General features: G+C 42.8%; 1 protein-coding gene across 3 annotated transcripts; it reads right to left on the bottom strand.

Annotated features, from left to right (window-relative positions):
• Positions 1-18: 18 nt before the first annotated feature.
• Positions 19-25,755, bottom strand: OGT (O-linked N-acetylglucosamine (GlcNAc) transferase). Of its 3 annotated transcripts, none has more exons than XM_071569326.1 (22): positions 25,563-25,753; positions 21,650-21,830; positions 19,900-20,143; positions 18,318-18,386; positions 15,222-15,338; positions 13,839-13,918; positions 11,802-11,997; positions 11,564-11,704; positions 11,252-11,352; positions 10,921-11,074; positions 10,715-10,816; positions 10,264-10,443; positions 9,564-9,722; positions 7,971-8,060; positions 6,551-6,676; positions 5,473-5,643; positions 5,245-5,361; positions 4,975-5,142; positions 2,879-3,031; positions 1,971-2,223; positions 1,654-1,777; positions 19-1,104 (listed from the first exon to the last, which is right to left on the bottom strand). In XM_071569326.1, the coding sequence occupies exons 1-22, from the start codon at positions 25,597-25,599 to the stop codon at positions 930-932; spliced, it is 3,138 nt and encodes a 1,045-aa protein (XP_071425427.1). In that variant the 5' UTR covers positions 25,600-25,753; the 3' UTR covers positions 19-929. The 3 variants fall into 3 exon arrangements, with proteins under 3 accessions (XP_071425427.1, XP_071425428.1, XP_071425429.1); XM_071569327.1 differs by having other exon boundaries at positions 21,650-21,800; XM_071569328.1 differs by lacking the exons at positions 19-1,104; positions 1,654-1,777 and adding an exon at positions 3,190-3,311 and having other exon boundaries at positions 2,132-2,223; positions 25,563-25,755.
• Between the last annotated feature and the right edge of the window lie 748 nt (positions 25,756-26,503).

Below are 26,503 nucleotides of genomic sequence, written 5' to 3'. Positions count from 1 at the left end.
GAACGGCGGGCACAGCACTCCGGTGGCAAACCAAAGCTTTATTGGTGCGTTTGTTTGGGGCGTGGAGTTGGTTTTTTCTTTTTTTTTTTTTTTTGTTTAAAGTCTTTGCTACAGTACCTAGGACTGCACCCCTACACATAATTAACAATCATTCCTGAAAGATCTGTATTTGGCACCAGTTTGTGTTTAGCTCAAAACACGTGTGGGAAGGATTAACTTCAAATCAACTTTTTTTTTTTCTAACAGAATAGGAGCTGCCATCATGAAGCCAATTAGCTGAGTTACTGGGGAAGCTTAAAAAAACAAAACAAAAAAACAAAGTCCTTATCTTACCCAACACATTACAGAGAGCTCCAAAACAGAGGTCAAACATTAAAAGGCTGATATAGGCTCAAGTGGTTTATAAAACCTATAAAAAAAGACTACACCAGCACATATGCCCTTTCAGTCCACGCAGTTTAGAAATTAACACAGGGAGCAACTCGCTAGCTGGAAATCTTGTCATGGGAGAACCACATATACCAACAGGACTACCCAAAATCAAATGTTAAAATGCTCCAGTTCCCAATCCACATAAAAGGAGAGAAGTTCACAGGAAGATTAAGTCAATCCACGGTATTGTAATTGGTTGGGCAGTTGAAACTTCCCCCAGCAACCACTTTGTCACTCATACACACAGGCTCACATGTACACGGCTCAATCCCATTCAAATTCCTCATGGAATAAAAGGATCCCAGGCTCTACTGAGTCTTTCCCTATCATGCAAGAAATAAGTCTGGCTGTGCTTTAATCACCATCATGTATTACTTCAGCCACAGAGTACCAGGCAGATTAAGTAGAAATGCACAGTTTTTAGCTCGTTGTCTCTGCACAGCTGTCGGAGAGAGGCTCAGTTCCTGGAGAGTTCAGGGGGCACACACAGTCTCTCTTCATGCAGACTCGGTGGCCTCCACTGGCTTGATCATGTGGTCGGGTTTGTTGCCTGCGGCGTAGTGATCCCACATCTGGAGGTACAGCCGCTCCAGGTCCGTCGTGTACTGCTTCGTGTTGAACAAGGGGCTCGATATTCTCTGCTTCCACACTTTGCCACGGATCTTTTTCAGGCTGCAAGGAGAGTGAAATTGTCATGGGAGGTTCCAAACACTACATAATACTATTTTCCTTTTGAAGTCTATTGTTTTCAGCTAACCCAGAACTGCCTGTGCAACTGTTTCAAAAACACATGCTCCCCCACCACTGTTTGATCCCCTTATCATTTCTGGTGCAGACCAGCATAACCACTTCAACTCACAACAGCTGGGACACTTGACTTCTTGTATTATCTGTACTGCAGTAACATTTTATAGTGTAACTTTAACACACAGTAAGCAAAAAACTGCTTAACCTTCAATTTGAGAAGAACAAAAGGGAACTATACTGTACTTCTTACAATTTTGCACATAAGCAATTTCTTCAAACATTTGGGAGTGCTGTGAAGTTACTGTAAAAGCAGAAGCTGAACTGCAAGACAAGACACTTACAGTAGAGGATTGCCCAGCCATTTTAAAGAGTAAAATATCTGCAGGATTAAAACCACTGATGTATCAGTGCTGTGCCCAGATATGTATTTTCTATTCTTGATGTTACCACACTACACAGTCCAAGCTTGCTTACTATTCCAGGTCAGTTCCCAGTTTCACAGCAATATCCTCATACTCCTGTCGGCTTTTTGCAATGAGCTCCAGACAACCCAGGCAGGTGAGCTGTGAGGCAGCAACTCGTGAGGCAAGAGTCTCGCCTGAAAAGAGAAAATAAAGAGCAAATCAAAACCAACAAAAACAACCAGGATTAAGTTCACCAAGTAATATATTCCACACTACTAGTTACTTTCCTTCTGCCTCCACAAGAGGCAAAGTTTGTTGGGCTTGCTGTTATTAAGAAATTACCAATATCCAACCCCTGTGTTCAGTGCAGGTTTCCTGCTGTGTTACCTGGCATAGTGACCATGGGAGTCCCAGCCCAGAGCACGTCCATCCCAGTTGTGTGACCATTGCAGAGCGGAGTGTCCAGACAAACATCAGCCAACTGGCCTCTCCTCACATGCTCCTCTTTGGGGGCAACAGGTGAGAAGATGATTCGGTTTTGGGCAAGACCCAAGTTTTGTGCATACTGCTGAATATTGGGCTCTCCTACAGCTGGGAAACGCAGCAGCCACAGCACACTGTTTGGAACTCTCTTTAGGATCTGCAACCAAAACAAGAAGCCAACACAGGGAGTTCAGACAGGAACATTTACTTTTCTGAACAAGAAATTACCACATACCAAAATGCAGTGGAAGGCATAGTCATTCAGTACATTAATCTTCTGAGGTACAGAGCAGGAATAAAACAGATCATTTTTAATGGAATCACTAGGATTGCATTCCTAATCCCACTGAAACAGACAGCAACTCTGAGCAACAGTTCATAGAGCAGTACTTAGAGAGTCTTATAGGCCCATGGGTCTTATAGGCCCATGCTGTGGAATATAAATAAATGATCCCCAAGTAACTCTCAGCACTACAATGTAAGCTGGAACCTGATACACTCTGCACTCAGATCTATCAATCTACCAACTGTTACGGGCAGTTGTGACCCAACTTTAGAGACTAAAGAAGACCAAAACCATTTCACAATGGAGAACAAGTACTTAAGCTATTCAAGATATAAGTTTTCTCTGGTTAGATACAGACATCATTTGAAGTACACCTAAAAACTCTCTATTCTATAACACTAAGCCCTGACACAAGAGCATTGTTTTCCATAGGGAAGTTACAGTCTCCTTTTGTGTGGTTTCCTCTAACCTGAGCAGATGTTCCAGAAGCCTGACCTTAGACTTCATGTTAGACACAGATACTCACATTAGCCCACATCTGTAAGGTGGAAGGATCGATCTTGTACAGCTGGTTGAAGTTACAGTACACAACAGCATCCTCTGGTAAGCCGTACTGAGAGCGAGTGGTGACAATGATAGTCCGCGGAACTTCTTCGCCAGTGGCCGCTTTGTTGTTAATCTGAAGGGATAAAAAACAGCCACTGAAATTCTGCAGCTGCAGAAAGCAAGACCATACCCTGTGGAATTTGTCCTGAGACACTGTAACATTTGTTAGCATCATAAGTTACTGTAAGGATATCTTTGGTTTTATTATACAAAACAAAATTGTCTACTTACCCACAGCAAGAATTTAACTGGTTTGTGTACACGCTTGTGGATGCCACAATGTTGCAACCACCAAGGCAAAAAACACTGGGCATTTTCATGCCCTTCCTATATCTCCCCGAAATTCCAAGTAACTGGAATAATTGGAAAGAAGAATCATATAAAGAGGCATTACAAATGGAATCCTACCCTCCTTAAGGCAACTTAACTTCTGTGAGACCAAAACTGAAATTAAAACTTAAAGACAGAACTAAAAAGCAAAGATGTTTTTTGGTTTGTTTGGATTTTTGTGGGCTTTTTTTGTGTGGGTTTCATTTGGGGTTTGTTTTGGGGTACTTTTTTTTTTAAGATAAAAAACAACAGGCACAGAACAGATAGTCAAGACCAAAGGTACAGACTCACATGTAACCGACAGACTGTAAGGAACTATTTGACAAGAAAACAATGGAAATGATGAAAATTACAGAAGTTAACAACAGGTTTCAAAAAAAGAATGGATCTTACAAGCTTTCAGAAAGAATAGGAATATGCTAATATTCCAGCAGAGGAGGAAGATGGGATAATGAAAATACCATGCAAGAGTTTTCAGAATTAGTAAAATGGAAGCATGATTTTTAGTACTTTTTAATAATGATATGCAATGATGGGATCAAAACCAGGTAAAAATATCAGTACAGACAGGGCAACACAGCTACTTAGAGCCTTTTTCTTTAAATACATATTTTTCATGCATATGTATTTAAAATTTAGACTAGTGGCAGTGCAGGCAGCCCTTGATGACACACTTGACATGAATGACAATGACTCACTGCCACTGACTCCATCAGAAGATGAACATGGTAACTTAGTTCAGCACAAGGTGGCAAAAGTGCTTCTTATTCAGGTCACTGAGACCTCAAAAAACACACTGCTGAGTTCTTGTCCACCCATGCCAAAAAGCAGCTGATACCAGCACAAAGAAGTGTTATGTAAGTGTGACTGAAAGACAGGAATCATGTTTCAAGAGTGCACAGACAGTGCTTGGAGTGTTTCATCTTAGGGGTAGGACAACTTCAGAGAAAAGGTCAATAAGCTTACTGACTAAACTAAGGCATAACATGCTACCAAACTCAAAGGAAAGTCTCAGTTGTGAACCAAAGAACTCAAAAGGAAACCAAGACATGAGATTGTAGATAAGGCAGCGATAATAAAAGATCACATAAAATAATGTCAAAGAGGCTTCTGAGAGAGTGTAAACTCAGTAACATTCACAAGATCACGAGTTCTCCCAAGGTCAGAATATAATATTCTAAAAAAGGAAGAACAACTGCAATGGAACGAGTGTTAAACAGTATCAGTAACTGTCCCTAAAATCCCATGAACTGTAAAGCACTGAGAGGGGGTGATGCAGCAAATGGTTCCAGAAGATGTAAGGAGATGAATAAATGTTGTGAGATGCAGGGGAATAACTTTGCCTCTATTTTATTACTCAGCAATAAAACACAACTGAAACTGAGTAACAGGTCACAAACCCCTGCAGGGCAACATGCAAATCTTGCCTTCAAACAATCAAGTGTCATCTTGAAGCAAAGAGAATTAATTTCTTTGTATTTTAGATACCTCTAGATACAATTCCTGTATCTTTTGGGGAAAGCTCATCTTCCAGTACATCTGTGGCTTATAATGAGTGTCCTTCAGTATGAGAACTAAACAAATCAACATGACAGAAGACACATTTGCTTGGAGGTTTTCCTTTCTTGTTATGTCAATAAGTATGTAACGTACAATCCAAGAGAACAGTGTCCTGAAGGGCCTCACCTGAGTAGTTGCTAATCCATTACTGATGTTGAATCCATTGATAGTGATCTGAATTTGCCCACGATTAATCATCTCAATCACAGCTTCTGCAATTGTGTTCATGGGGATGACGGGCATGCTGAGGGCAGCGTTGCCATCGGCATTCTCACAGCTGTCAGGGCACTTCATCTACAACGTATCACACAAGTGTCAGAGAGGGCACTTCGGACTGTGCACAGAAACTCAGCACTTCAGTCCCCAACACTGTACACTCACAGGAGTAGCTCTCACCTTCACAATTTTGACATCAGGGAGGCTGTCAAGGAAAGCCTTCAAGTCAATGCCATTCAAAACAATCCTGTTATCATAAATATGACCATTGGACTTGAAATCGATGACTGCTTTTTTCTGTTAAAAAAAAGTATTTAAAGAAGTTAAATCCCTAACCAGGTACTATGCTAAGTGCCATTTTATAAAGACAGCTGTGGAAAATACTTCTGGCCCTGTTTTCCAACGTACCTTCAGATGGGGGAACATGTTGGCGTGGTCTCCAATAAAGAAAGTGTTTGGCATGTAAGCTAATTTCTCTGAGTACTGCTCAGCCACCTCAACTGGGGAAGTTTCTTTATCTGTGATGATATAATCCATGAACAATGCCCCACTGGTTCCAGGATACCCCAGCCACATTGCCTGAAAAACAAGAAAGGGAGGCTACAGTTTCAGGTGCATTGTGAAAATAAAGGAAGTTAAAAATCAGTGAATTTTTAAGTTGTATTTTCCACCTACAGATTCAAGTTTTTTCATCTGCCTTTCACAGATACGTATTCACAGACTATTCTGAGTTGGAAGGGACCCACAAGGATCATCGAGTCCAACTCTTAAGTCACGGGCCCACACAGGGGATTGAACCCATGACCTTGGCATTGTTACAAGCAAGTTTTAACCAACTGGGCTAATGATGCTCTTATCAACTGAAGACCAACCACCAACTCAAAACTTCCACTACCAAGATAGTGAACAGTTCCAGGATGTTCTGAAGTTGATCCCTCAAGCAGAAGTTGCCCACTATGTGCAGCTTTAAGCTGGAACACGAACCATCAGGGATTGCTGCTTCTCTGGGCTGGGGCAATTCCTGGAGCCCACAGAGACTCTGGTCCAGGTTGCTCCCAGTCTCCTTCCACAGGCATTTTAAAAAGTCCTTAGCCTAAAAAAGGAACTCATTGATTCTGCCTTATGGTGACTAGAATTTCACTGAGTCTAAAAAAATGAAAACTCAACCACTCAATCAACTGTTTCAACTACCCTTTCTTTGCTCTCACTAAGGCAAGAGAGGCAGAGATGTACAGAAACACTGGAGAATTAAGGAGTCCTCTCAGCATGGACACTGTCAATCGTCCATAAAGCACATAAAAAACCACCACACTGCTGCTCTTAAACAGAATGATCATGTTTGTCTTGCTTATTCTAAGCCCCAAGTCTCTCTTGCCTATTAATCAGTATGAGGGTTCAATGTTCTTCCCATTCTACCAGAAAAAGAGCAGCTCTTTGTACTCACAAGTGGTTTTTCTGGAGACACAGAGCCCTATGATTTAGTTACCTGAATAGGTGCTGGTCTCAGGGCAAATAATTCATTTCGGGCTCCTTTGGTGTAGCCATTCATGTTAATGAGGATGTGTATCCCATCCTGATGGATGCGGTCTGCTGCTTTTCCATTACATGGTATCTGAAGAATAAGTAAACACATAAATAAAAGTTCTTTTTGTTTCAGCAATAGATGTAGTTAGTCATCAGCGTACCCATGGATGGATGTCAGATGCATAATTTAATTTAGGTGAGACTAAATCCTGTTATTCGTGGTTTTACAGAAGTCTAAGCCCTCGGCTCAGCAGCAGCAGAACAGCTACAGGAGACACAAACCAGCACAGCCCCATCACCACTCCTGGAGGGCTAATTAATAATCAAACCTCACACAGGGCAAGTGGGACATTCCCAAACTAAGGTAGTTCAGAAGATCAAACTGAAGATCAAGAATAAGGCAATTAACTGCTACTGCTGACTCACTCTACAATTAATATTAAAGACTCTTAATTCTTGTAAATTACTTCACATTTATAGCAGGGTAAACACATACACACAGACAGTTCTATCTCTAAGTAGAAAAGTTCCATTTTAGTTTAATCTACTGCTAATGCAATAGTTCACAGCAAACTGTTTCGACCTCTTTAACTCTCGTGTACAGATCTTTAGTTGTACTGTAACCAAACAAATATGAGCTGATGATTCAAGAATTTTAAGTAAGAAAACTCAGTGTATCATTCCAGGCAAAGTAAAGAATTTTTCCTAAGTATGAAATTGCTGCCCTGTTTTACTGTGATCCAGTTTCAACATCCCCAGCTGCCAAACTTGGGAGGGGGAGCGGAAAGGGAAGATGGATTTCTGCAAGAGAAACCAAACTTCATAATCTAAAAGAAAAAGGTCAGTGCTGTAAAACCCATCTGAAAGAGCAATTCTGCTGACATCAATTTTAACTTATGAGAGCAGGCTCTGAACATGAGTTTAAAACCCACATGTAAGTTTTATCTGTCACCCAAACTGGGACTGTTCAGGTGTCAATCCACTTCCATTATTAACGTACATCCCATGCTTTAGGGTTTTGCCTTGACTTCTATTGAAATCCTGATTAGTTCTCAGATGGAACTTAAAATAAGCTTAAATGTATTTGCAGTTGTGACATTTTATACATGACATCTAAATATAACTGTTATCTTGAGACTTAATGGAGGAGTTACTAAAAAGTAGCATTATCAATACTGAGTAACAGACATCATACAACAACCACTCTATCCCAGCTAAGGGGTTAACACAAACACATCCACAAATGCCAAAATTCTCAAGGCTGACATCAGCTTAATTAAAGAAGTTATTACAACTAAAAATCTAAAATTACAGGCTGATCTCTTTCTTCATTTACAAGAATTTAGGTTTGCTAAAAGGTCAATTCATCAAAAAAAGCTCACCTGAGATAAGTCAACAAAATGATTTGCTTCAGCCATCACTTTTACACGGAAGTTTGTACCATCATCAGGACTCAGGGCATAACAGAATACCTGGAATATGAGGCACCAAAAATTCAGTATCTGCACCAATTGTCCACGAAATAACTGTGCTAAAAAACATATGGTATTGCAATTTTAAATTACATTTAGTTTTATACAGAACACATTAATTTGTGTGGCATTTGCCAGTTGAGAAAGAAGTAAAAAAAAAAAAGGTACTGGGCCTGTTTTTGACCCATTTGAACCAGGCCCCAGTTTTGTGCTGGCACCAGAGTGTGGCACTGTACCCTGCACAACGTTCTGGTCAGTGCCAGGTAAAGTGACTTCAACAAACAGATTTGCATAAGCACTGAATTCTTTAAGAATGCCTTCTACAAGACACCTTTGAATTTGTAATTAGAGAAAATCATAATTATGTTGAACAAACAAGCTTTTTAACAGTGACTAATTGTCCCAATTAAGAAACTGCAAGTGTATTTGAAAAACAGTTGACAGACTACATGAAAGAGCATCTTTAACCAACCTAAGACATACAGATTGAGCACAAATAGAAACCAATATGCAGAGAACTTACCATGCAGGATAAAAGCTCAGTTTTAGTAAAATAATAGGTAATTATTAAGTATTTAAATTAAGCTCTGTAGAGCATCATAAACCTAGAAGACAAAAGACTGCCCTTTGTCTTGAGCTGATTCAAGGTTAAACTGGACATTTTCCCCAAACCTCTTGTGCTCTGACCACCAGTTTCATTCTTTAATGAAAAAACTACCAGTCACAATTCAATCAAACAGCTCTGCCACAAAAATTTCAGACTACAAAGACTTCAAGACCAGAAAAAAGCAAGAAGGCAGAGGGAAAAACTCCCAAACAAAACAAACTAAGTGACTAATAAAAAGCACTTCTGCAAGAAGAAAATACTTATAACCCTTTACAAAAACAAGCAAATTTGTATGACTTGGAAAACAGGAGCTCAAAATTGAGGCAATTCAGACAGTCATGGGGCAAACAACGTAATTAGAAATGAGTTCTATTTACAGACTCAATCCCTTAACACAACACCCACATAAATAGAGATGCCACTGTGTTCAGCATTGCTAAACTGTATATCCTCCTTATGGAGAAAGCACAGTGTGCCACTGTCCTCTGAAAAAGACATGACCAGACCAATCTGAAGTTCACACCTGTGATTCAGGTACCCCTACTGAAAAATGCACTTAAAAACCACAGCAGCAGAGAGTGAACAAAAAAGTAACCAGGCAGCAGCATCTTGATGTTGGAATATATTTACTCTACCAAGAGCAGCTGAAGCTCAGAGTTCTCCATGAGCCACAAATCCTACCTGCAGCAATTCTAAGGACAAGTATCTGACCTGCCTACCTTCTACACAACACTTCATGTTGGTAAAGGAGGATGACGGGCTGGAGAACTCTTCAATCCATAAATAAAACAAACCTAAGAAACAAAAATTGCTCTTACCTTGTTTAACTGCCCACACCATGAAAACAAAATCCATTTACAGCCACATTTAAAGCTTTAAACATTTATATTTTTTACCTCAAATTTGTCTGGGTTATGCATGCCTGGAATGGACTGCATTAAGTGTGAGGTTGGATGGTTTCCAAAGTCGGAGCTCACGTAGCCAATACGAAGCCGACCTTCACTGGCTTTCAGATCCTTGGGATGCTCATATGGTGGCTTGTGAAGCACATTAATCTGTCAAGAAAATATGCACAGCTGTTTATAAACTCAGGAACCAAAATCTAAACAGAGAGACAAAAAACCCTACGAGTTTGTAGAATTAGCCTTATTACACAGAGTACTTCGAAGCAGAATCACAACAAAAACTTAAGGACTTGCTACTGTCATGCCTTGCCCCTGGAAACTGCTGCCATTCCCACCAGAGCCAGTGCATTTGGAAATCCCAGAGCCCACCAATCACAAAGCTCACATGTTCCAGCAAGGATTCACTGGAGGCACGATCAGGTTCCAAGCACCACACATACTGAACTGACCAGATTCTGAGCAATACTATCACTGAATCTGCTGCCAAGGAAGGGTAATTTACTCTGTTTTTCAAAAATGTCCCTCACGTGTGCTTTGGAAAACTTGGTGAGCAACGCCATGTCCTATCTCTTTACACATTAGTGACTCAGAAAGCCTAAAGAACTAATACTACATGAGTGTTAGATTTTGACTAGAACAGGCAAAGTCATAAAGAACTTCAATCACAACTGCTCTGTATAAAAATTCCTACCTTGTCCAAGCAGAGATTTCCATGTCTCTCAGCAATAGCCTTCCTAAAGCTGTGAGAAAGGGGATACAGCATGCTGTGATGTGGGTGGACAGAAGGCAGTCTGTTCTTCTCCAGCTGATCAGCTACAATGCTAACCAGCTTCTTCATTCTTTCATCATAGTCTGTCCAGTCACAGACAATCTAAAAAAACCCCAAAAATTTAGATATTAGGACAACAGCTTCCTTTGATCTGTATCAGATATTTCACAGGTTGAGATTAATATTAGTTTCTTCAAACAATAGAAGTGTGAACTTCAGGAGTTACTGTTGATGACTGTATAATCTTATCTTCTTATTCAGGACTTAAGTCTAACTCTTTTACATTTAAATTAGTCATTGACAAATGTGATCAAGCCCATCATTTGCTGCAGCAGAATCCTAAGAATTACAATCAAAGCCTCATCTCCCTCACCTGCAAACAGTGGGCCAGGTTGCAATAGGCATCTGGGAAATCAGGTTTCAGTTTCAGAGCAGTACGGTAAGAGGCAATGGCTTCTGGTATATTCCCTGAATCCTGTAAAGGCACAGAAATGAGTCAGCAGATAAAAATATCCTCAGGGTAGCTACTCACAGTGGCCCACCACACTCTTCTAGGAGTGAATCATTCGCATGTGCTACCTTGTGAATCGAGGCCAGGTTGCTGTGGGCATCAGCAAAGGCTGGGTTTATCTGAATGGCACGGGTGTAGCACTGCAGAGCCCCCTGAACATCCTGCATCTCCTTCAGTGTGTTTCCCATATTAGAATAAGCATCTGCAAATGTGGGGCTGATTCTGAGAAATAAAAATAAGGTGTCATGAATAAGAAAAGCTCCTCCTGCAATGAGAAAGCAGACCCAAACTTTCTGATTTCCAAAGCAACTATGTGAATTAAACATGATACTGTAAGTTACATTGTGTACAAGTCCCGTTAGGAAAGGTTGGGACTATTTACAGAGAGCACTCACTTACCTAATTGCCTCTTTGTAATGCATCAGAGCTTCCTGTAACTTTCCCTGCTGTTGCAGAACACTTGCTAAGTTTGAATGTGCAGCAGCAAACTCTGGGAACACCTGGAAGAAAAAGAAGTTGACAGTCTCAAACGCCACAAGTAGACCATAGCAAAAATACTTGTGCATTTATTACTCTTCTTTTTAATATATATTTTTAATACATTTTCTCAGGTTTTTTATCACTCAGCACTCTGAGCAGAACGTCCTCCCCTAATGACTGAAGGGGGCAAAGCCCATGTCCTGTTACACACCCCCAGCTGCCCCTCATTACCTCCAGAGCCTTGCGGTAGAGCCGCACGGCCTCCTCGATGTTGCCCTGCTCCCGCTTGATGTTTGCCAGGTTGTTCAGGGAATCTGCGTGAGTGGGACAAAGTCGGAGGGCTGTATTGTAGCATTCTTCTGCTTCTACCACCTTCAAAAAAAGGGGTAGAGTTAATATGGTAACACTTACTGCACCAGGCCTGTTTATAAGTCACTGTAATTTTAAAAAGGAAAGAAGTGTTCCTTACACTGCCTTTCTCCTTCAAGGCATTGGCCAAGTTGCAGTAGGCATCAGGGAAGTGGGGCTGGAGCTCAATGGCCCTCCTGTAGGTGTCTATTGCCAGGTCTATCAGGCCTTGCTCGTAGTACACACAGGCCAGGTTGCCGTGCACAACTGCGTGGTTTGGGCTCAGACTCAAGGCTCGGAGATAAGCTGCTACAGCTCTGCAACAAAACAAAGAGAATGTAAACAATCATAGAATCAATCACAGATTCAGTCGGGTTGGAAGAGATCTCTCAGATCATCAAGTCCAACCCTTAACCCAACCCCACTTTGATTACCAGATCACGGCACTTAGTGCCACGTCCAGTCTCACCTTAAAAACCTCCAGGGTCGGACAATCCACCACTTCCCTGGACAGGCCATTCCAAAGCCTGACCACTCTCTCTGTAAAGAACTTCTTCCTGATATCCAACCTAAACCTCCCCTGGCAGAGCTTAAGCCCATGCCCTCTTGTTCTGCTGTTGGTTGCCTGAGAGAAGAGACCAATCCCCATCTGGCTACAACATCCTTTCAAGTAGTTGTAGAGAGTGATGAGGTCCCCCCTGAGCCTCCTCTTCTCCAGGCTAAACACCCCCAGCTCCCTCAGCCTCTCCCCAAAGGACTTGTGCTCCAGTCCCTTCTCCAGCCTTGTGCTCCTATCATCCACAGAGCAGCCATTACATTGATCATACCTACCCCAGTTATAAAAATTACCTACAAAAAAGCCCCAAACTTGAATGGATACGTATCATTAACACACACATCTGTCCTGTTAAGACATTAATGACAACACAGAGTACTGTCTGAGTTAAAAGCCTGATCAAGGGAAGAATTATCATTTTTATGGTACTTTAAAGCTATGCTGAATTCTGCAATAACTAGCAGACTAGAAGAAATACTCAGTAAACATGAATGTCTTCCTCCAACTTGATGGCACATAGTGAACAACCCAAGTCTTCTGGTAAACAAGTTTTCATCTACTTCTTTTAACACTCCTCATTACTAAGAAAACCAATTTTTTTCCTTTATTGAATTTTTTCCAGTTTATTATTCAACTTTAACAAAGTAAACAGTATCATCTCTTTATTCTCTCCACTAACCTATCATGACTCAGACTTCAAACACCCCTTTGTTCAAAGCTGAGATCTTTAATTATATGCTCCTACAGCACTACATAAATGGCTGATATATTCAAATTCAATTTCTAGGAAAATCATAACAGTATACAGAAAGTAAACACTCAAAAGGTGATGTAAAATCTAAAATGAAGAAGAAACATGGCCCTGTTCTGCCCATTAATTTGTGGTTACATCAGAAACCACTGACTGATTTCAATTGTGTCCAATGCAACTGGATACAATAATTCATCTGTTCCCTGCAAGCTTTTATTAAATTTAGGGCCACAAACCACAGCTACCAGGAATCATAAGCCAATTAAGAGATGTGGTAGGGTACACTGCATATAAACAACACAGCCTGCATCTCTTTCCAGAAATAGAAGATTCATGTTTCAGATGAGAGGTCTCAAAACAGGTTAGTTCAACAAGACAGCAGCAGAGTGGCAACCCAAGGCAGTAACACGATGCCAACACATCAATCAGATGCTTAGATGAATTTCAGGATTTCAGTCTGTCTTACACAGCATGGAAATTTCAGAAGAGAGAAACTTCCAAGTCATGTCCTGAATCATATAAAGAAAACAGAATTGAAGCACTTCTGCCTTTCTCAGACATCTTATCTTCAACCTCCGCAGTCTTCATTTCAAACCTGTTTTCATCAGAAACTCTCACTTTAAACAATGTATTAAGTACAAAAAGGCAACATGAAAGAATAACAGGATTTTTTTTATTTTTATTAAATTCAAGTAGCCCAGTCTGTCTGCACTTCCAAGCCATCTGCTTGCTCAGCTTACACCTGAAGTCTTTGCTAACCCCTGTCCAAAGACACTTCACAGGAGGAACATGATCTGTATCTTGACAGATCTGACAGGCCCCTGAGAGAGCAACAGGACTCATCTGCTTACCTGTCAAATATCCTTGCCTCCTTCAGAACATTTCCCAGATTGATGTAAGCATCCAAAAAATTTGGGTCAAGTGTAACAGCCTGAAAATATTTTTGAAGTAACAGTTTTGAGCATTAACATGAAAACATTCTTTATGAAACTCAGTTGTTGGTTGCTTTTTTAAATTCTATTAACACAATCTGTAACCCTGTAAGACTTTATCAATAACCCAGTAAGCAAAAAAACCTTTAAGTTATATAAACCAATCACAGAGCAGTTACTTACCTGTGACAGCATATACTACCTACAACTTTATTTTTTTGCCTACTGCAGAATGAAGTGCTAAGCACTTACTTCCCTTTAGGCTGATCATACTTAACAGTCCTGCCTACTGATGCTGTTGCCTTTAACTTGTTTTTAGGGGAAAACCCTTAAAAAATCTTATCCATATTCTTTATCTACTGCAAAGAAAGACAGCATTTTAAAACTTTAGGAGTGCAGAAAAACAGAGACAAGTTTCACAAGAAGAAAAGAGCAAATACATCATGTGTGCAGCAAAAATTCTGAAACCCTTTAACCAAAACATTTTCACTTCCTTCAAAACTAATGAAATGCAAAAAACCACCAGAACTAATGAAGTTACAGAAGCTGCAGGACTAAGCTACACACGAGTGATTGACAAGCCCCACTCTTACAATCTCATGGGAAGTATTAATTCCAAATTAAAACATTTCATCATCTATCATGAACTAGACATAGATCAAAAAAAATCCTGAGCAGCCAGAATTTTTTTGTAGATCTTAAGTCATAAACATCAGGAGGTAACTGTTGCCACACCTTAAATCCAGTTTTAGGGGACTTAGAAACTTTAAATGAGATCAGTAAAAAATTACTTAAGATGGCAACTGGGTATTAACTGGAAGGTATCAGACAACTAGTCAATGGCATCAATCTAGAAATGTCTGAAACAACAGTGATTAAAAAAATACTGGAGAGGAGGAATAAATACTATCTCTTAAATTGTTCTCTAAAATTACAGGATAGTAGTAGCTGAAAAAAAAATTTCACAATGAAAAGCGATTTTGAGCACAAAGTTGTTTCTTCCTCTCACACATGAAACATGTAAAACATTATTATCATCAAATCAGATTTAAAAAAAAAATTAATCCAAAAAAGGACTGAAAACAATTTTCTCATATTTGACACGTGTGAAGTCCTAGGGCAGTTCTAAATGTATCTCTGCAGTAGCACACAGGCAATCTGAAATGTCAGTCAGTAAAAAAAATTCACATGGGATGTTAACCAGCAGTTCTCCACTACTGAAATATTTCTATCCTCTGCAAGCAGACAACTGCATGGACATTAAAGTGCAGCAGTGAGGCCGAGACTCTCTCGGGTAGTTACCTTTTCAAAGTGATGAATTGCCAGCCAAATTTCTCCTTGGGCATTGAAAACACAGCCAAGATTACTCCAAGCCACTGCAAAGTTTGGTTGAGTCTCAATTGCTTTTAAGTAACAGGCCTTGGAATAGTCAAAGAAGAGAGATACAAGGGAAGGGGAATATTTGTAAAAAGAAAAAAATGAGAAAAAACAATTGTTAGTATGCCTTCTCTAACCAGCCAAAAGTGACCCTGCAGTATAGGCTAGCTTGCGCCAAAACTAATGCGCTGCAAACTGTGGTTGATCCTGCGCCAGCGCAAACCAAAACCCAGGTGCAAGCCCACCATTGTTCAGTTATGCTGGTAACAAAAAACACTCCTTCAGACACCCGCCAGGCCACCACAGGAATCATCTCAGAAACAATTCAAGTAGTTCAACCAGAAACATCTGTGCAAAGTGAGTAAAAACAAAAGAACTACCAGGTAAAAATAACTCCACTCTGGAACAAAATTGTTAAATATTCTAAATGCGAAATTACTTTAAAAAATATGAAAAATTATTAAAAATGATAAAGCTATTCTGTAGTTTTAAGTGTCTTTGTCAAACGAGATGACACACCCACAGCCTGTGTTTTGTTTCCTGGTTTCTCATTTTAGCCACCTGCAGCTTCCAAACCTCAAATGACAGGATTGCACGAAGGTTTAGGTCCCTGTAATGCAAGCGCAAGAAATCGCTGCGCATCCTACCGCGCACGGCGCCCACGCTATCGCTGCGAACGGCTGGCTCTAGGATGGCCCCAGGGTGCAGTGAACGGCCAGCCAGCACCATTAATCTACCAGGCAGGCCCACGCAAAACTCGCATGTTAAATTTGGTGTCTGCGCTCCTACAATGCGTCAGAACCCGATTTCATCCAAAGGGCCACGGCCTGGAGCTCGGGCAGGCGCCCGGTCAGAGATTAATCGTCCGGCCGACCGTTCACGGGGCTGCAATCGCACGCAACGCGCGTTACCGCTGCGCAGCCTTTGCGCTACTGCAGGATCACAGCGCGTCATCAGAAGAGCAGAACGCTGCAATCCAAACAAAGAAGAAAAAAGGAAAAAAATGAACAACCAGAAGAGTTAGAAGCTTTTTACTATTAACTATCTCCAATTATTTCTTTAAAAAATATTTTAATTTACTTTTACTTTATTTCTTTGAAAGAATTTGTGGCTAATAGTATACAATATTCTTACATTACTTGCTTGTAATTAAATATTTTAAGCTGTTTCTGAAGCCACAAGACAGAAGATTCAGGCATGGAGGCAAATGGTTTTGCTGTGGCAGTTACAAACCCGTTACCATATTTCTCATCATGTGACTTTTCGGTGCGTTCCTTGCTGGAAGAGGAGGAGGAGGTGTGTGTCTGCCCTAGATCCAGGCCTCGAGCTCCCTTCAGCGAGGCACCTTACGCATGGAATAGGAGGTTTCACCCACCTGAAACCTTCTAAATACAATATCAGTGGTGAAAAACCAAAAACAAGAGAGAAAATAAAACAAGATCATTAGTAAGAGTTCAACAAAGCAATTGCAATTTTTTGGATATGTAACACATGGGAATGAGGATAATCTGTCTGTAATAAGGGAGACATGCAGAAGGGAGAGGGTTAATCGGGCAATTGCATACAGCAGGGACTTTTTTTTTTGGAAGAAAGGCTCTGAAATATCTACAAAGAAATTAAATTTTAGTTCAAACTGTAAGGAATCTGCTGGCTTGATCTTTCAAATGGACTGATAACCAAAGAAACACGTTGCAATTTACTCAGGATCTTTTTCCTCGTTTATTAAGTTCTCACAAAACGGAATAACACTTTCAAACTAGGGTGTCTCCAGAGCTCTGAAACAAAGAAGTCAGCAACCTAAGGCAGGCGCAGTGTCTTGGCCTATACCAGTCACACTAAAGCTGCAGTGAAGTGCAATTCATGTTAGCTGTCCGCTTGGTGGGCCGAGGACCAAGTGTCTCAAAGACTTGTTCAACTCCGAATGCCGCTACAGAATGGTTTCAACCTGGATCCGACCAAATCAATCAGGCTGCCCTAGGCTGGTACACGCATCCAAGTTGTTCAGAGGAATCAAAGCAATATTAACTTTGAACCTGCGCTCCCCGTTACCCCACAAAGATCCCCCCCTCCCCAGGCGGTGCTGCAGCCAAACAGACAGCTACGCTGTGCATACACTCCACTTCTGAGCATGCGCGTGGGGCTTGGAGTGACAGACGTGGAGGCCAGAGAGGTTCTGATTTCCCCACACTCCTCACCCCGGCAGCGCGGACGCGTAAGGTGGCTTGTAACAAGACAATTTCTTTCTGCAAACCGAATTTTAACGTGCCAAGAATTTTCAACTCATCTTGGTGTTCGAATTCTCAGTTTAGGAAACGCAAGACTGCTAGAAGCCACCTTTCCACTACAGCAAGTTTTCTTTTGATCAGTTCATTTACCAAACAAACCAGCTTTGTCCTTCCAATTTCTTTATTTTGGGGGAGGGGAGAGGGAAGACACGAAGAAAAGATATTGGGGGTGGGGGTAGGGGGTGGTGTGTGTCGCATACTGCAGCTATTGATTATTTACTAGCCTTTCTTCCACTATCAAGGGAAGGGAAAAGTTAAAAGAATAAAAATCTTTAAAAGCCAATATTACAAGGTAACATTTGGATAAGTTTCTTCTCCACTTACAAGCCACAAAGGACTTTAGAAGAGCAGCATTGTCAATAGCACCTGCATCGTACAGGGATCTGGAGCTAACCACAGGCTCTCTGCTTGGCACCAGCAGGCAAGCCTCACATCTGAAGGACTGTTACTTATGTCCAGATGAAAGCATGATGGAGCCCCTGCCCAACACTTCAGAATGGTATACGATAGTCTAGTTCAGCAGCAAGGCTTGGTAACTTTCCATTTCTTGACTTAAATCAACTTTTTAAACATGGACATGCCACATCTTGCCCTGCAACTACTCTGGGGTGTTTCAGTGCCTTCAGTTTTCAGAAGTTTCTTGGACTGTCTGTAGATCAACGCAGATTTGAAGATTTGGTGCAAAGTTCAAGTTTTCAAAACACTGATGTTTACATGTATTCTACCCAACACCTACCTTGGCTTCTTCCAAGCGACCCAGGGCTTTGAGCAGGTTCCCCAGGTCACTACGAACACAGTACAAGTCCTGAAAAAGCAAAGTCACACCATCAGCTTCAGAACTTCAAAGGTCACACAGGTCTCCACAGAGAACTTGCAAAGGAACAACTCAGTCCCCTAAAGCTTATTTTAAATTCTTACTAAATACATCACAGATGTAAATTATTTTTCTTCACCTAACATTACAGACAGCAATGTGACCAAATTTAGTACTGTAAAAATACAACTATAAAGAATAAAAAAGTAGTAATATTTCATACAATTCCTCTTCATACAGAAATATAAAACTGTAAACAAATGCCCCACCACCCCTGCAGATTAAGTCCTTTTGCTGTGTGTAAGCATTTGAAGTCCCTCATTGTTGTCGTTTTTTTTCCAAACCACGATTCCAAACCTGCACTCTTTGGATACACCATTGTCATTATGGCTTTTAAACAGATAGATATACAAAGTGGGTTTGCTTCCTCTATCCGCAAAGCAGATTTTTCTCCCTGTGTGCCCACTAATCCATCCATTTTCAACAGCTTTGCCACATGTTCTTGTTCTTTCATTTGTTTGAAATGAAAGCACAGGCTGGAACTGCATTATCTAGCAGTGAAGACCACAGAGAATGGAGACATTTTGTCAATACTAACAAAAGGATTTCCTAAGGTAAACAAAAACCTGTAAAAAACCCACCATCTCACATTATTCTAACCAGTGCATGAAATGGACTGGGCACACCATTTAGCACAGTAAGTCAGACAAGTTCAGGTGGGGTGAACAACACAAACAAGATTCTGAGCTTTTGTTGGACTGGGTTTGCATTTGCTTTTTCTAAGGAGAAAGGATATCTGCACACAGAGCAATGCTCCATTTTAAGTGGTTTTTGTCAAAATGCATGACCAAACAGCAAGCAGATACCTTCAACATGCTGAGCAGTACTATAAATTTAATTATATGAGGCAAAATAAACAGAGGATAGCAGTCTGATACAACGTGTACAAAGAAGTCAATTTGAAACAGTTACAACTAAAAATCCAAACCCCAAATCAATCCCACAGCCCTCATTTACAGGCAGATACTCAGTTTCAGCCTATGAAACCTAAGAAGGTGCTTCTGTAAAGAAGTCCCCAATGGAAATCTAACCAAGGAAATTTTCATCACCATGAAATTTCTGACTTTGTGATAAAGTAACACCTGCCAATTTTTCATGATCTCACATTCCAGTCTAAGCATTGATTCTCTCACTGTAATACCACCTTAAAGAACACCAAGATAAATGAGGCCACTCACTGAAACTTCTGACTTGACTCCTTACTTTTGGGTCACTCAAACAATACAGGTAAATGTACAACAGAAGCCCTTACTGCAATATATTGCAATATAAACCTTCTTGTGACAAAAGTATTTCAAAGATCCTTCAGAAAGGTATTACTCAGATCGAGTTTATAGTGTACAGGCTGGCAGGGCCACCACTTGCTCACTCTCTGAAAGCTGCTATTTTTGTGTCCTGGTGCAGTAGCAAAGGATGAACTTTTACAAAATAAAGCTCTACTTACAGGGTTGTACTGAAGGGCAGACACATAAGCCTGTACTGCTCCTTCCATATCCCCTGCAGCTACCAGCGCAGCCGCCAAGTTAATGTATCCATCAATGAAGTCTGGTTTGAGGCGCAGGGCGTGTCTGTAGTGCTCGATGGCCTCCTGCAGCTGCCCACGCTCCTTGTACACATTGCCCAGGTTCGAGTAGGCCTCGGCCAGCAGAGGGTTCTGCTTGATGGCCAAAGTGCTGAAGTGAGCAGACCTGCAGAAATCAGACAAGTTAGCCAAGAAAAATAAAAACAAACCCACAAAAGCAAACAAAAAACCCAAACAAACTCACCCTTGACATTCAGTGTTTTGTCTGTGTATAGTTACTCTTATGAACATTCAGGCTTAAACAAACCAAAACACAGCCAACAAATCTGGACTTACAGAGCTGTCTTGTATGTTTGTGATCCCAGCTTAAACTCATCTCCCTGAACAAGGACAGGTCTCATTTACAGTCAGAAGGGTCTGAGCTGCCTCACCAAACCTCAGCTCAACACACTTGGAGAAAACACTACAGGAACCCTGTGAGGCCTCTTCAACATCTGTGTGCTTTAACCATCGTTCCACCTGATACTCTTTTCAAGAAGCAGGACATGGTTTACAGGTAAAGTTCTGTTGTATCCTCACCTGTTTTATTTTACCTGAACTTCATTCAGAAGCCTATGCAAAACAAATCTAGTGGAAGCTTTTACTTCATAAATAAACATGAATTTCCAGCTAGAACAAGCAAAGTTTAAAATGCTGGAGGCACAGAAAACAAGACCAGGAACAGGCAAGCACAAAGAATACAGGGGTAACTTTCAGATCACAAAACTCCTTTACTAATCACATTGTTTGCAGCCAACAATCAGTTCTGCAACTTAAAAAAATAAAACAAAAAAACCTCCTTATACTGCAGGTAGAATAAACACTAAATCCTGCCAGTACACACACGTGGTTGATGCTCCAGCATTCACAAGTACAATATTGAAATTACACAAGAATACTGCAAGGTCTGCTGTTTGCTGCAAAGCTGTTGGGTTTGATTTGCCCTCATCACTGTCTAAACTGCCTGAAGGGAAGTTCTGGCCAGGTGGGGCTTGGTCTCTTCTCAGCAATAGGACAAGGGGGCACAGGCTCAACCTCTGCCAGGGGAAATTGAAGTTGGATACCAGAAAAAAATTCTTTGCAGAGAGAGTGCTCAGGCATTGGAATAGGCTGCCCAGAGAGGGGGTGGATTCCCCATCCCTGGAGGTTTTTAAACTGAGATTGGCCGTGGCACTGAGTGCCATGATCTGGTAAAGGGACTGGAGTTGGACCAAGGGTTGGACTTGATGATCTCGGAGGTCTTTTCCAACCCAATCCATTCTGTGATTCTATGGATGAGGCACTGAGGGAGAATCCACCAAGTCTTGATGATCTCGGAGGTCTTTTCCAACCCAATCCATTCTGTGATTCTATGGATGAGGCACTGAGGGAGAATCCACCACGTCTTGATGATCTCGGTCTTTTCCAACCCAATCCATTCTGTGATTCTATGGATGAGGCACTGAGGGAGAATCCACCACGTCTTGATCCAACCCCACTGTGATCACCAGCCCATGGCACTCCGTGCCATGGGCTGGTGATCACAGTGGGGTTGGATCAAGGGTTGGACTTGGATCTCGGCGGTCTTTTCCAACCCAATCCATTCTATGCTTCTACTTCCCTTACCATGACAAAATCCAGAGCAGGGCCCTACCTGTCCAGCCGGCGGCACTGGAAGTGAATGGAGGAGAGCAACAGGAGCACCCCGGTGTTGTCGGGCTCCTGCCTCCAGAGCTGCATGCAGTGCCTCTCTGCTGCCTCAAAGTCTCCTGCCTGATACTCACGATGAGCCAGCTCTGCCAACCCTTGGAAGGAAAGCATACGTTTCGTTGGTTCTGGAGAGTCACCAAGACATTTAGAGGGGGAAAACAAAAAGTTAGATGATGGGAACAAAACAAAAACAAAACAAAACAAAACAATGAAAAAAATGTACATGTATAAAGGGTGAAAATGTTTGAAATTATGTAAAATACGCAGCAGGTGACAGTTGGAGCCCTCAGGTCTTTATGCACCAAATTTTTACCATGGAATTTCTAACATTATGTGTACAGGTGCATGACTTCAATAACAGGAAAAATGCAGACTAATGTCTGTGAGTATCTGTAAATGAATCATTTTCCTGTATTCTGAAATACATTTAAACAGGCTCCTGTCATGAAATGGTACTTTGGTTCATGGAGGTGCCATTAACAGAACAAGGACTCCTCACTCTCCCCCAGGACTGCAAATCCTGTGCTTTGCAATGTTAAAAAAACAACTTAATATGGAAATGAAGGACAGGAGACAAAGACTCCAAAGGACTTGAACAAAACAAAGTTTTGATGTGCAAGTAGTGAAAGCTCTTAAATAAAAAAGGAGGAGGGGGTGAAATGGCTGACACTTCCTTGAACCCTCCATACTCCCACATTTTCCCTAAGGAGACAAATCCCTTCACAGATAAAAACAAAATGGTCTTGGAACAATATGTGATGAGACACAAACACACACTTCAATGGTTATGCAACTGGCCTACAGGAGGAACCATTAAACGGGAAGAGTACAGGAAAGGAGTTCCTGCTCCTGGAGGCTCAGCTGGAACAGGAGGGACAAAATGGTTTCAGTATTTAATACCCAACTGTGGAGAGCAAAATACTTAAAAAACCACCATCTGCTTTAGATAAAACCACCTTAGGTGTGTGAAAAGTAAGAAAAATTTCTTACAAAGTATGAGTCTTCATGAAAATACAGACAAGTGCAGCTTGGAAAGAAACAAAACCATCCACTCTGGAAAGAACTGTTGGCCTTTCCAATTCAGCCTTTACACCAGTGACCCTTTACCATTAAAATACTTGGTTACTGCAATTATCTCCCATTTTCCCTCCTAAACCCTGGTATTTCTGGTACTCTGTCACTTAATTCCATTCATGAAACACTTCCCACCTGGACATGATGAGTTTTAAAATTTTGAATCTAAATTAAATATATAAATCGTTCCTAATACAAGAAAGCCCCTCAGTAACTGAGCACACACACGTTTGCAGGTAGGCAGTACAACAATCCTGAGGCTCTCCCTCCTTTGTGAGAACTCTGAAGGCAGCAAAATAATCATAAAGCAATTAGGTACAGTTACTGCCTAGTGTTTATTTTACAAAATTGGGATTGATGTAAGAAGAAATAAGAAGTCTTTATTTAAATTCTTTTCAAATTTGGTATGTTACCAGGTTTTAATGTAAGACTGCAAATACCCCATGATCTAAGTGCAGATGTTTTTCCAGATAGTTTATGGTCTCTTGTCAGTGATCAAAACTGTTTCACAGTAAATTGGAACCAGCAAGGCCACTCTCTTAGGACACCTGACAAATAAGTGACCAAGTACCTTCATCCCTTTTAGATTTCTGTTTTCTGTGAGCCTCTTTTAACACCAAACCCTGAATAAGGCAAAGTGGACTTCAGTGTCTGGTTAAACCCACTGGCAAAGATGAAAAGAAGTGACTTTTATTCAAGATGAGAATGTTGGATCATGGTTGAAAATCCCACCATTTATAAATGGTGCTGACAGTAACAACGACACTGGAGCACTGACAGACTGTTCCTCACTGTCCTCCTGCTGTTCTCTCGCTTAACCCCTTTGGCACTGGGTGTGTTTCAAGTTCTGCTGAAGGCACAAACTCAGGGAAGCCAGACAGAGGAAGAGCCTCTCTCATGAACTTAATAATATCCTCTTCAATTACATTTAAATTGTATTACTAAATTTCAAAGTTGGAAAAAAAAAAAGAAAAAAACCTAAAAAAATGCCAGGAGTTTATGCTTCAATACTTAGGACAGAAAGAAGCTTCCAATCATTATCTAAGTACTACATTTTGCCTACTTTAAGCAATGAAAGTCTGAATGAATGAAAGGGAAGTTGCAGTTCTCAGGGATTAGAGCAGGTGGTGGAGAAATATTGTATGTAACACCCGGGAACCAGAACTGCTAACAAAAGGAAAAACAAAGAGAAACACTGATATTTTCTTTCATTTATCAAGTGTCTCTACACACAAAATCCCCATCCCTCGCTCCCAGAGATAAAGCAAACTCAGTGTAAAATTCCTGGTAATCGACCTCCAACAAGTGTTTTAGAAACGACCCTCAGGAAGTTCAGGGAAAAGCAGGAAAATGCCAACCCCACCACAAAGGGCTGAACTTCCAGCAGAGCCTGGGCTGGAGGCGAAGTTATGCAATGCAAAGTATCCATAACACAGCCCATCCACGAACCCAATGAATCAATTTATACAGAAAGTAACTGCAGTAAAGAGTCACAGCCAGGAAAATCCCTTCTTGCATAAATGAATTTCTGTACCTAACGCTTCGTGCTCTGACTGTGACCTTGGAGAAGTCGAGCACCTGCTGTGACAATGACCTTCCCTGAGGCTTCCGAGAACACAGGCAGAACAAAAACCTGCACTGAACCACCATAAACACACCCTAAGGGTGCATTTCCCGTAGAAACTCCATCCTAAACGCCTGCCAGACACTGACAGAATCACAGACTGTTCTGAGTTGGAAGGACCCACAAGGATCATCGAGTCCAACTCTTAAGTCAATGGCCCACACAGGGCCTTGGTGTTATTACAACCAAGTTTTAACCAACTGAGCTAACTTAGCTTTAGATCCAACCCAGGTGCAGACGGAGCAGTGGCCACCTCCATGTGGGAGGTGGTGGCAGAAGCGAGGATGGGCACGGGATGGGCACAGGGCTCTCTCTCCCCGAGCTGCACGTGTTGTTCTCACCTCCACAGATCAGGCTACCAGAGGATGCTGCAGCCTCGCTCACCCCACACACAGTTCTGGCTAAAGAGCAATGAAATATTGCAGCATTTTCCCACTACCGTTTCTCTTTACATCCCTATCTCTGCACTAGGTCTCGTCTTTTTTCCCAAATACCCTCCTTTTCATCTCACTTTTTCTAGACATCATTTCAGCCTTCCATATTCTTCCTCCTGCCTGGTTACAGAAAGTCCAAAAAATCAGTGGGATAAAACTGTGTTGTCCTTTCATCCCTTCAGTAAGCACAATACTTCTTTCTCTTAGTGTGCAGAAAAACAGATTTCTCCATTTCTCTACTCCTCAAGTTCTGGATCTCTAAAGTACATTTAGGGCAGGATCTTTCAGAGCTACAACACGCTATTTCACTGTTCTGAAAAGCACTTTAGTGCCACAGAATCACAGAACGTGTTTGGCTTGGAAGGGGCATTTGCATCATCTCGCTCAGACTGCACTGCCATGGGCAAGGACACCTTCCTGGGCCAGGCTGCTGATCAACTCCTGCCTGAGAGCAGCGAGCGACTCTGACCGAGCCAGGACACATTCTGGGTCAGACTCCCACCCTGCCTCGCCCGCTAACGCAGCCGCCTGCCAGTCTGATATAAATATAAACATCGCCCCAGCCCCTCCCGCGCCGCCCCGGCCGCGCTGCCCCCGGGCAGGCCCCGCACAAAGCGCCAGTGCCGGGGCAGCCGCGGCTTCGCCGCTTCTGGAAAGTTCCGGCGGGCAGCGCGGAGCGGCCCCGGGGGCGAGGGCACGGCCCGGTCCGCGGCACCCCCCGGTACCTGTGCTGTCCGCCACGTTCCCCACGGAGGTCGCCATCGGGACGGGGTCCGGCGGGGCTGTGGCGGCGGTAGCGGCAGAAGGAGCGCTCGGGCGGGCCGAGCTGCCCGCGGTCGCGGCGCGCTGAGGCGGCGGCCCCGAAATGGCGGCGGCGGCGGCGGCAATGCCGAATGGCCGCGGCCGGGACTACCCCCGCGGGAAATAGTCCGGGCGGCGCCGGGGCGGCGCGGCCGGCGGGCGGCGCAGGGATCTCCGGAACTTGGCACCAGGCTCTGTCAGAGCGGGTATCCTTCCGCGCACAGCGCTGCGCCAAAGGCGGCGGGACTGCGCGTGCGCAGCCGCCCCCCGCCCCCGCCCGGGTAGAACCGCACGTGGGCACGTGGGACCGGCGGGAACCGGGATAGGGAACACAGCGGGACACGGGAATGCACCGGGACTGGGGAATGCACCGGAATGGGGAACGCAGCGGGACTGGGGAACACAGCGGGACACGGGAATGCACCGGGACACGGAACGCAGCGGGACACGGGAATGCACCGAGATAGGGAAAACAGCGGGACACGGGAATGCACCGGGACACGGAACTCAGCGGGACTGGGGAACGCACCGGGATTGGGGAATACACGGGGACACGGGAATGTACCGGGATAGGGAGCACAGAGGGACACGGGAACGCACCAGGACAGTGGGGCTTGAGGGGGGAAGCAGAGCCCACCAGGACAACAGAGCTTGGGCGGGGATCAGAGCCCACCGGAGCTGATGGGGCATCAGAGCTTATCGGGACAGCGGAGCCCGCCGGGACAGCAGAGCTGTCGGGACACCAGGGCCCAGCGGGACACCCGCAGTCCCCCTGGGCACAGGAAGCAGCGAGAGCGGCCGTGCCCCCTCCGGGCTCTGTCCAGGGGCTGTGCCCGCGATTCCCCCGCTCCACACCGACCCCGGG

This window comes from Pithys albifrons, chromosome 14 (assembly GCF_047495875.1).
Source record: "Pithys albifrons albifrons isolate INPA30051 chromosome 14, PitAlb_v1, whole genome shotgun sequence".
In the NCBI taxonomy this organism is placed as follows: domain Eukaryota; kingdom Metazoa; phylum Chordata; class Aves; order Passeriformes; family Thamnophilidae; genus Pithys; species Pithys albifrons.
This window is presented reverse-complemented; position numbering and strand designations above follow the sequence as displayed.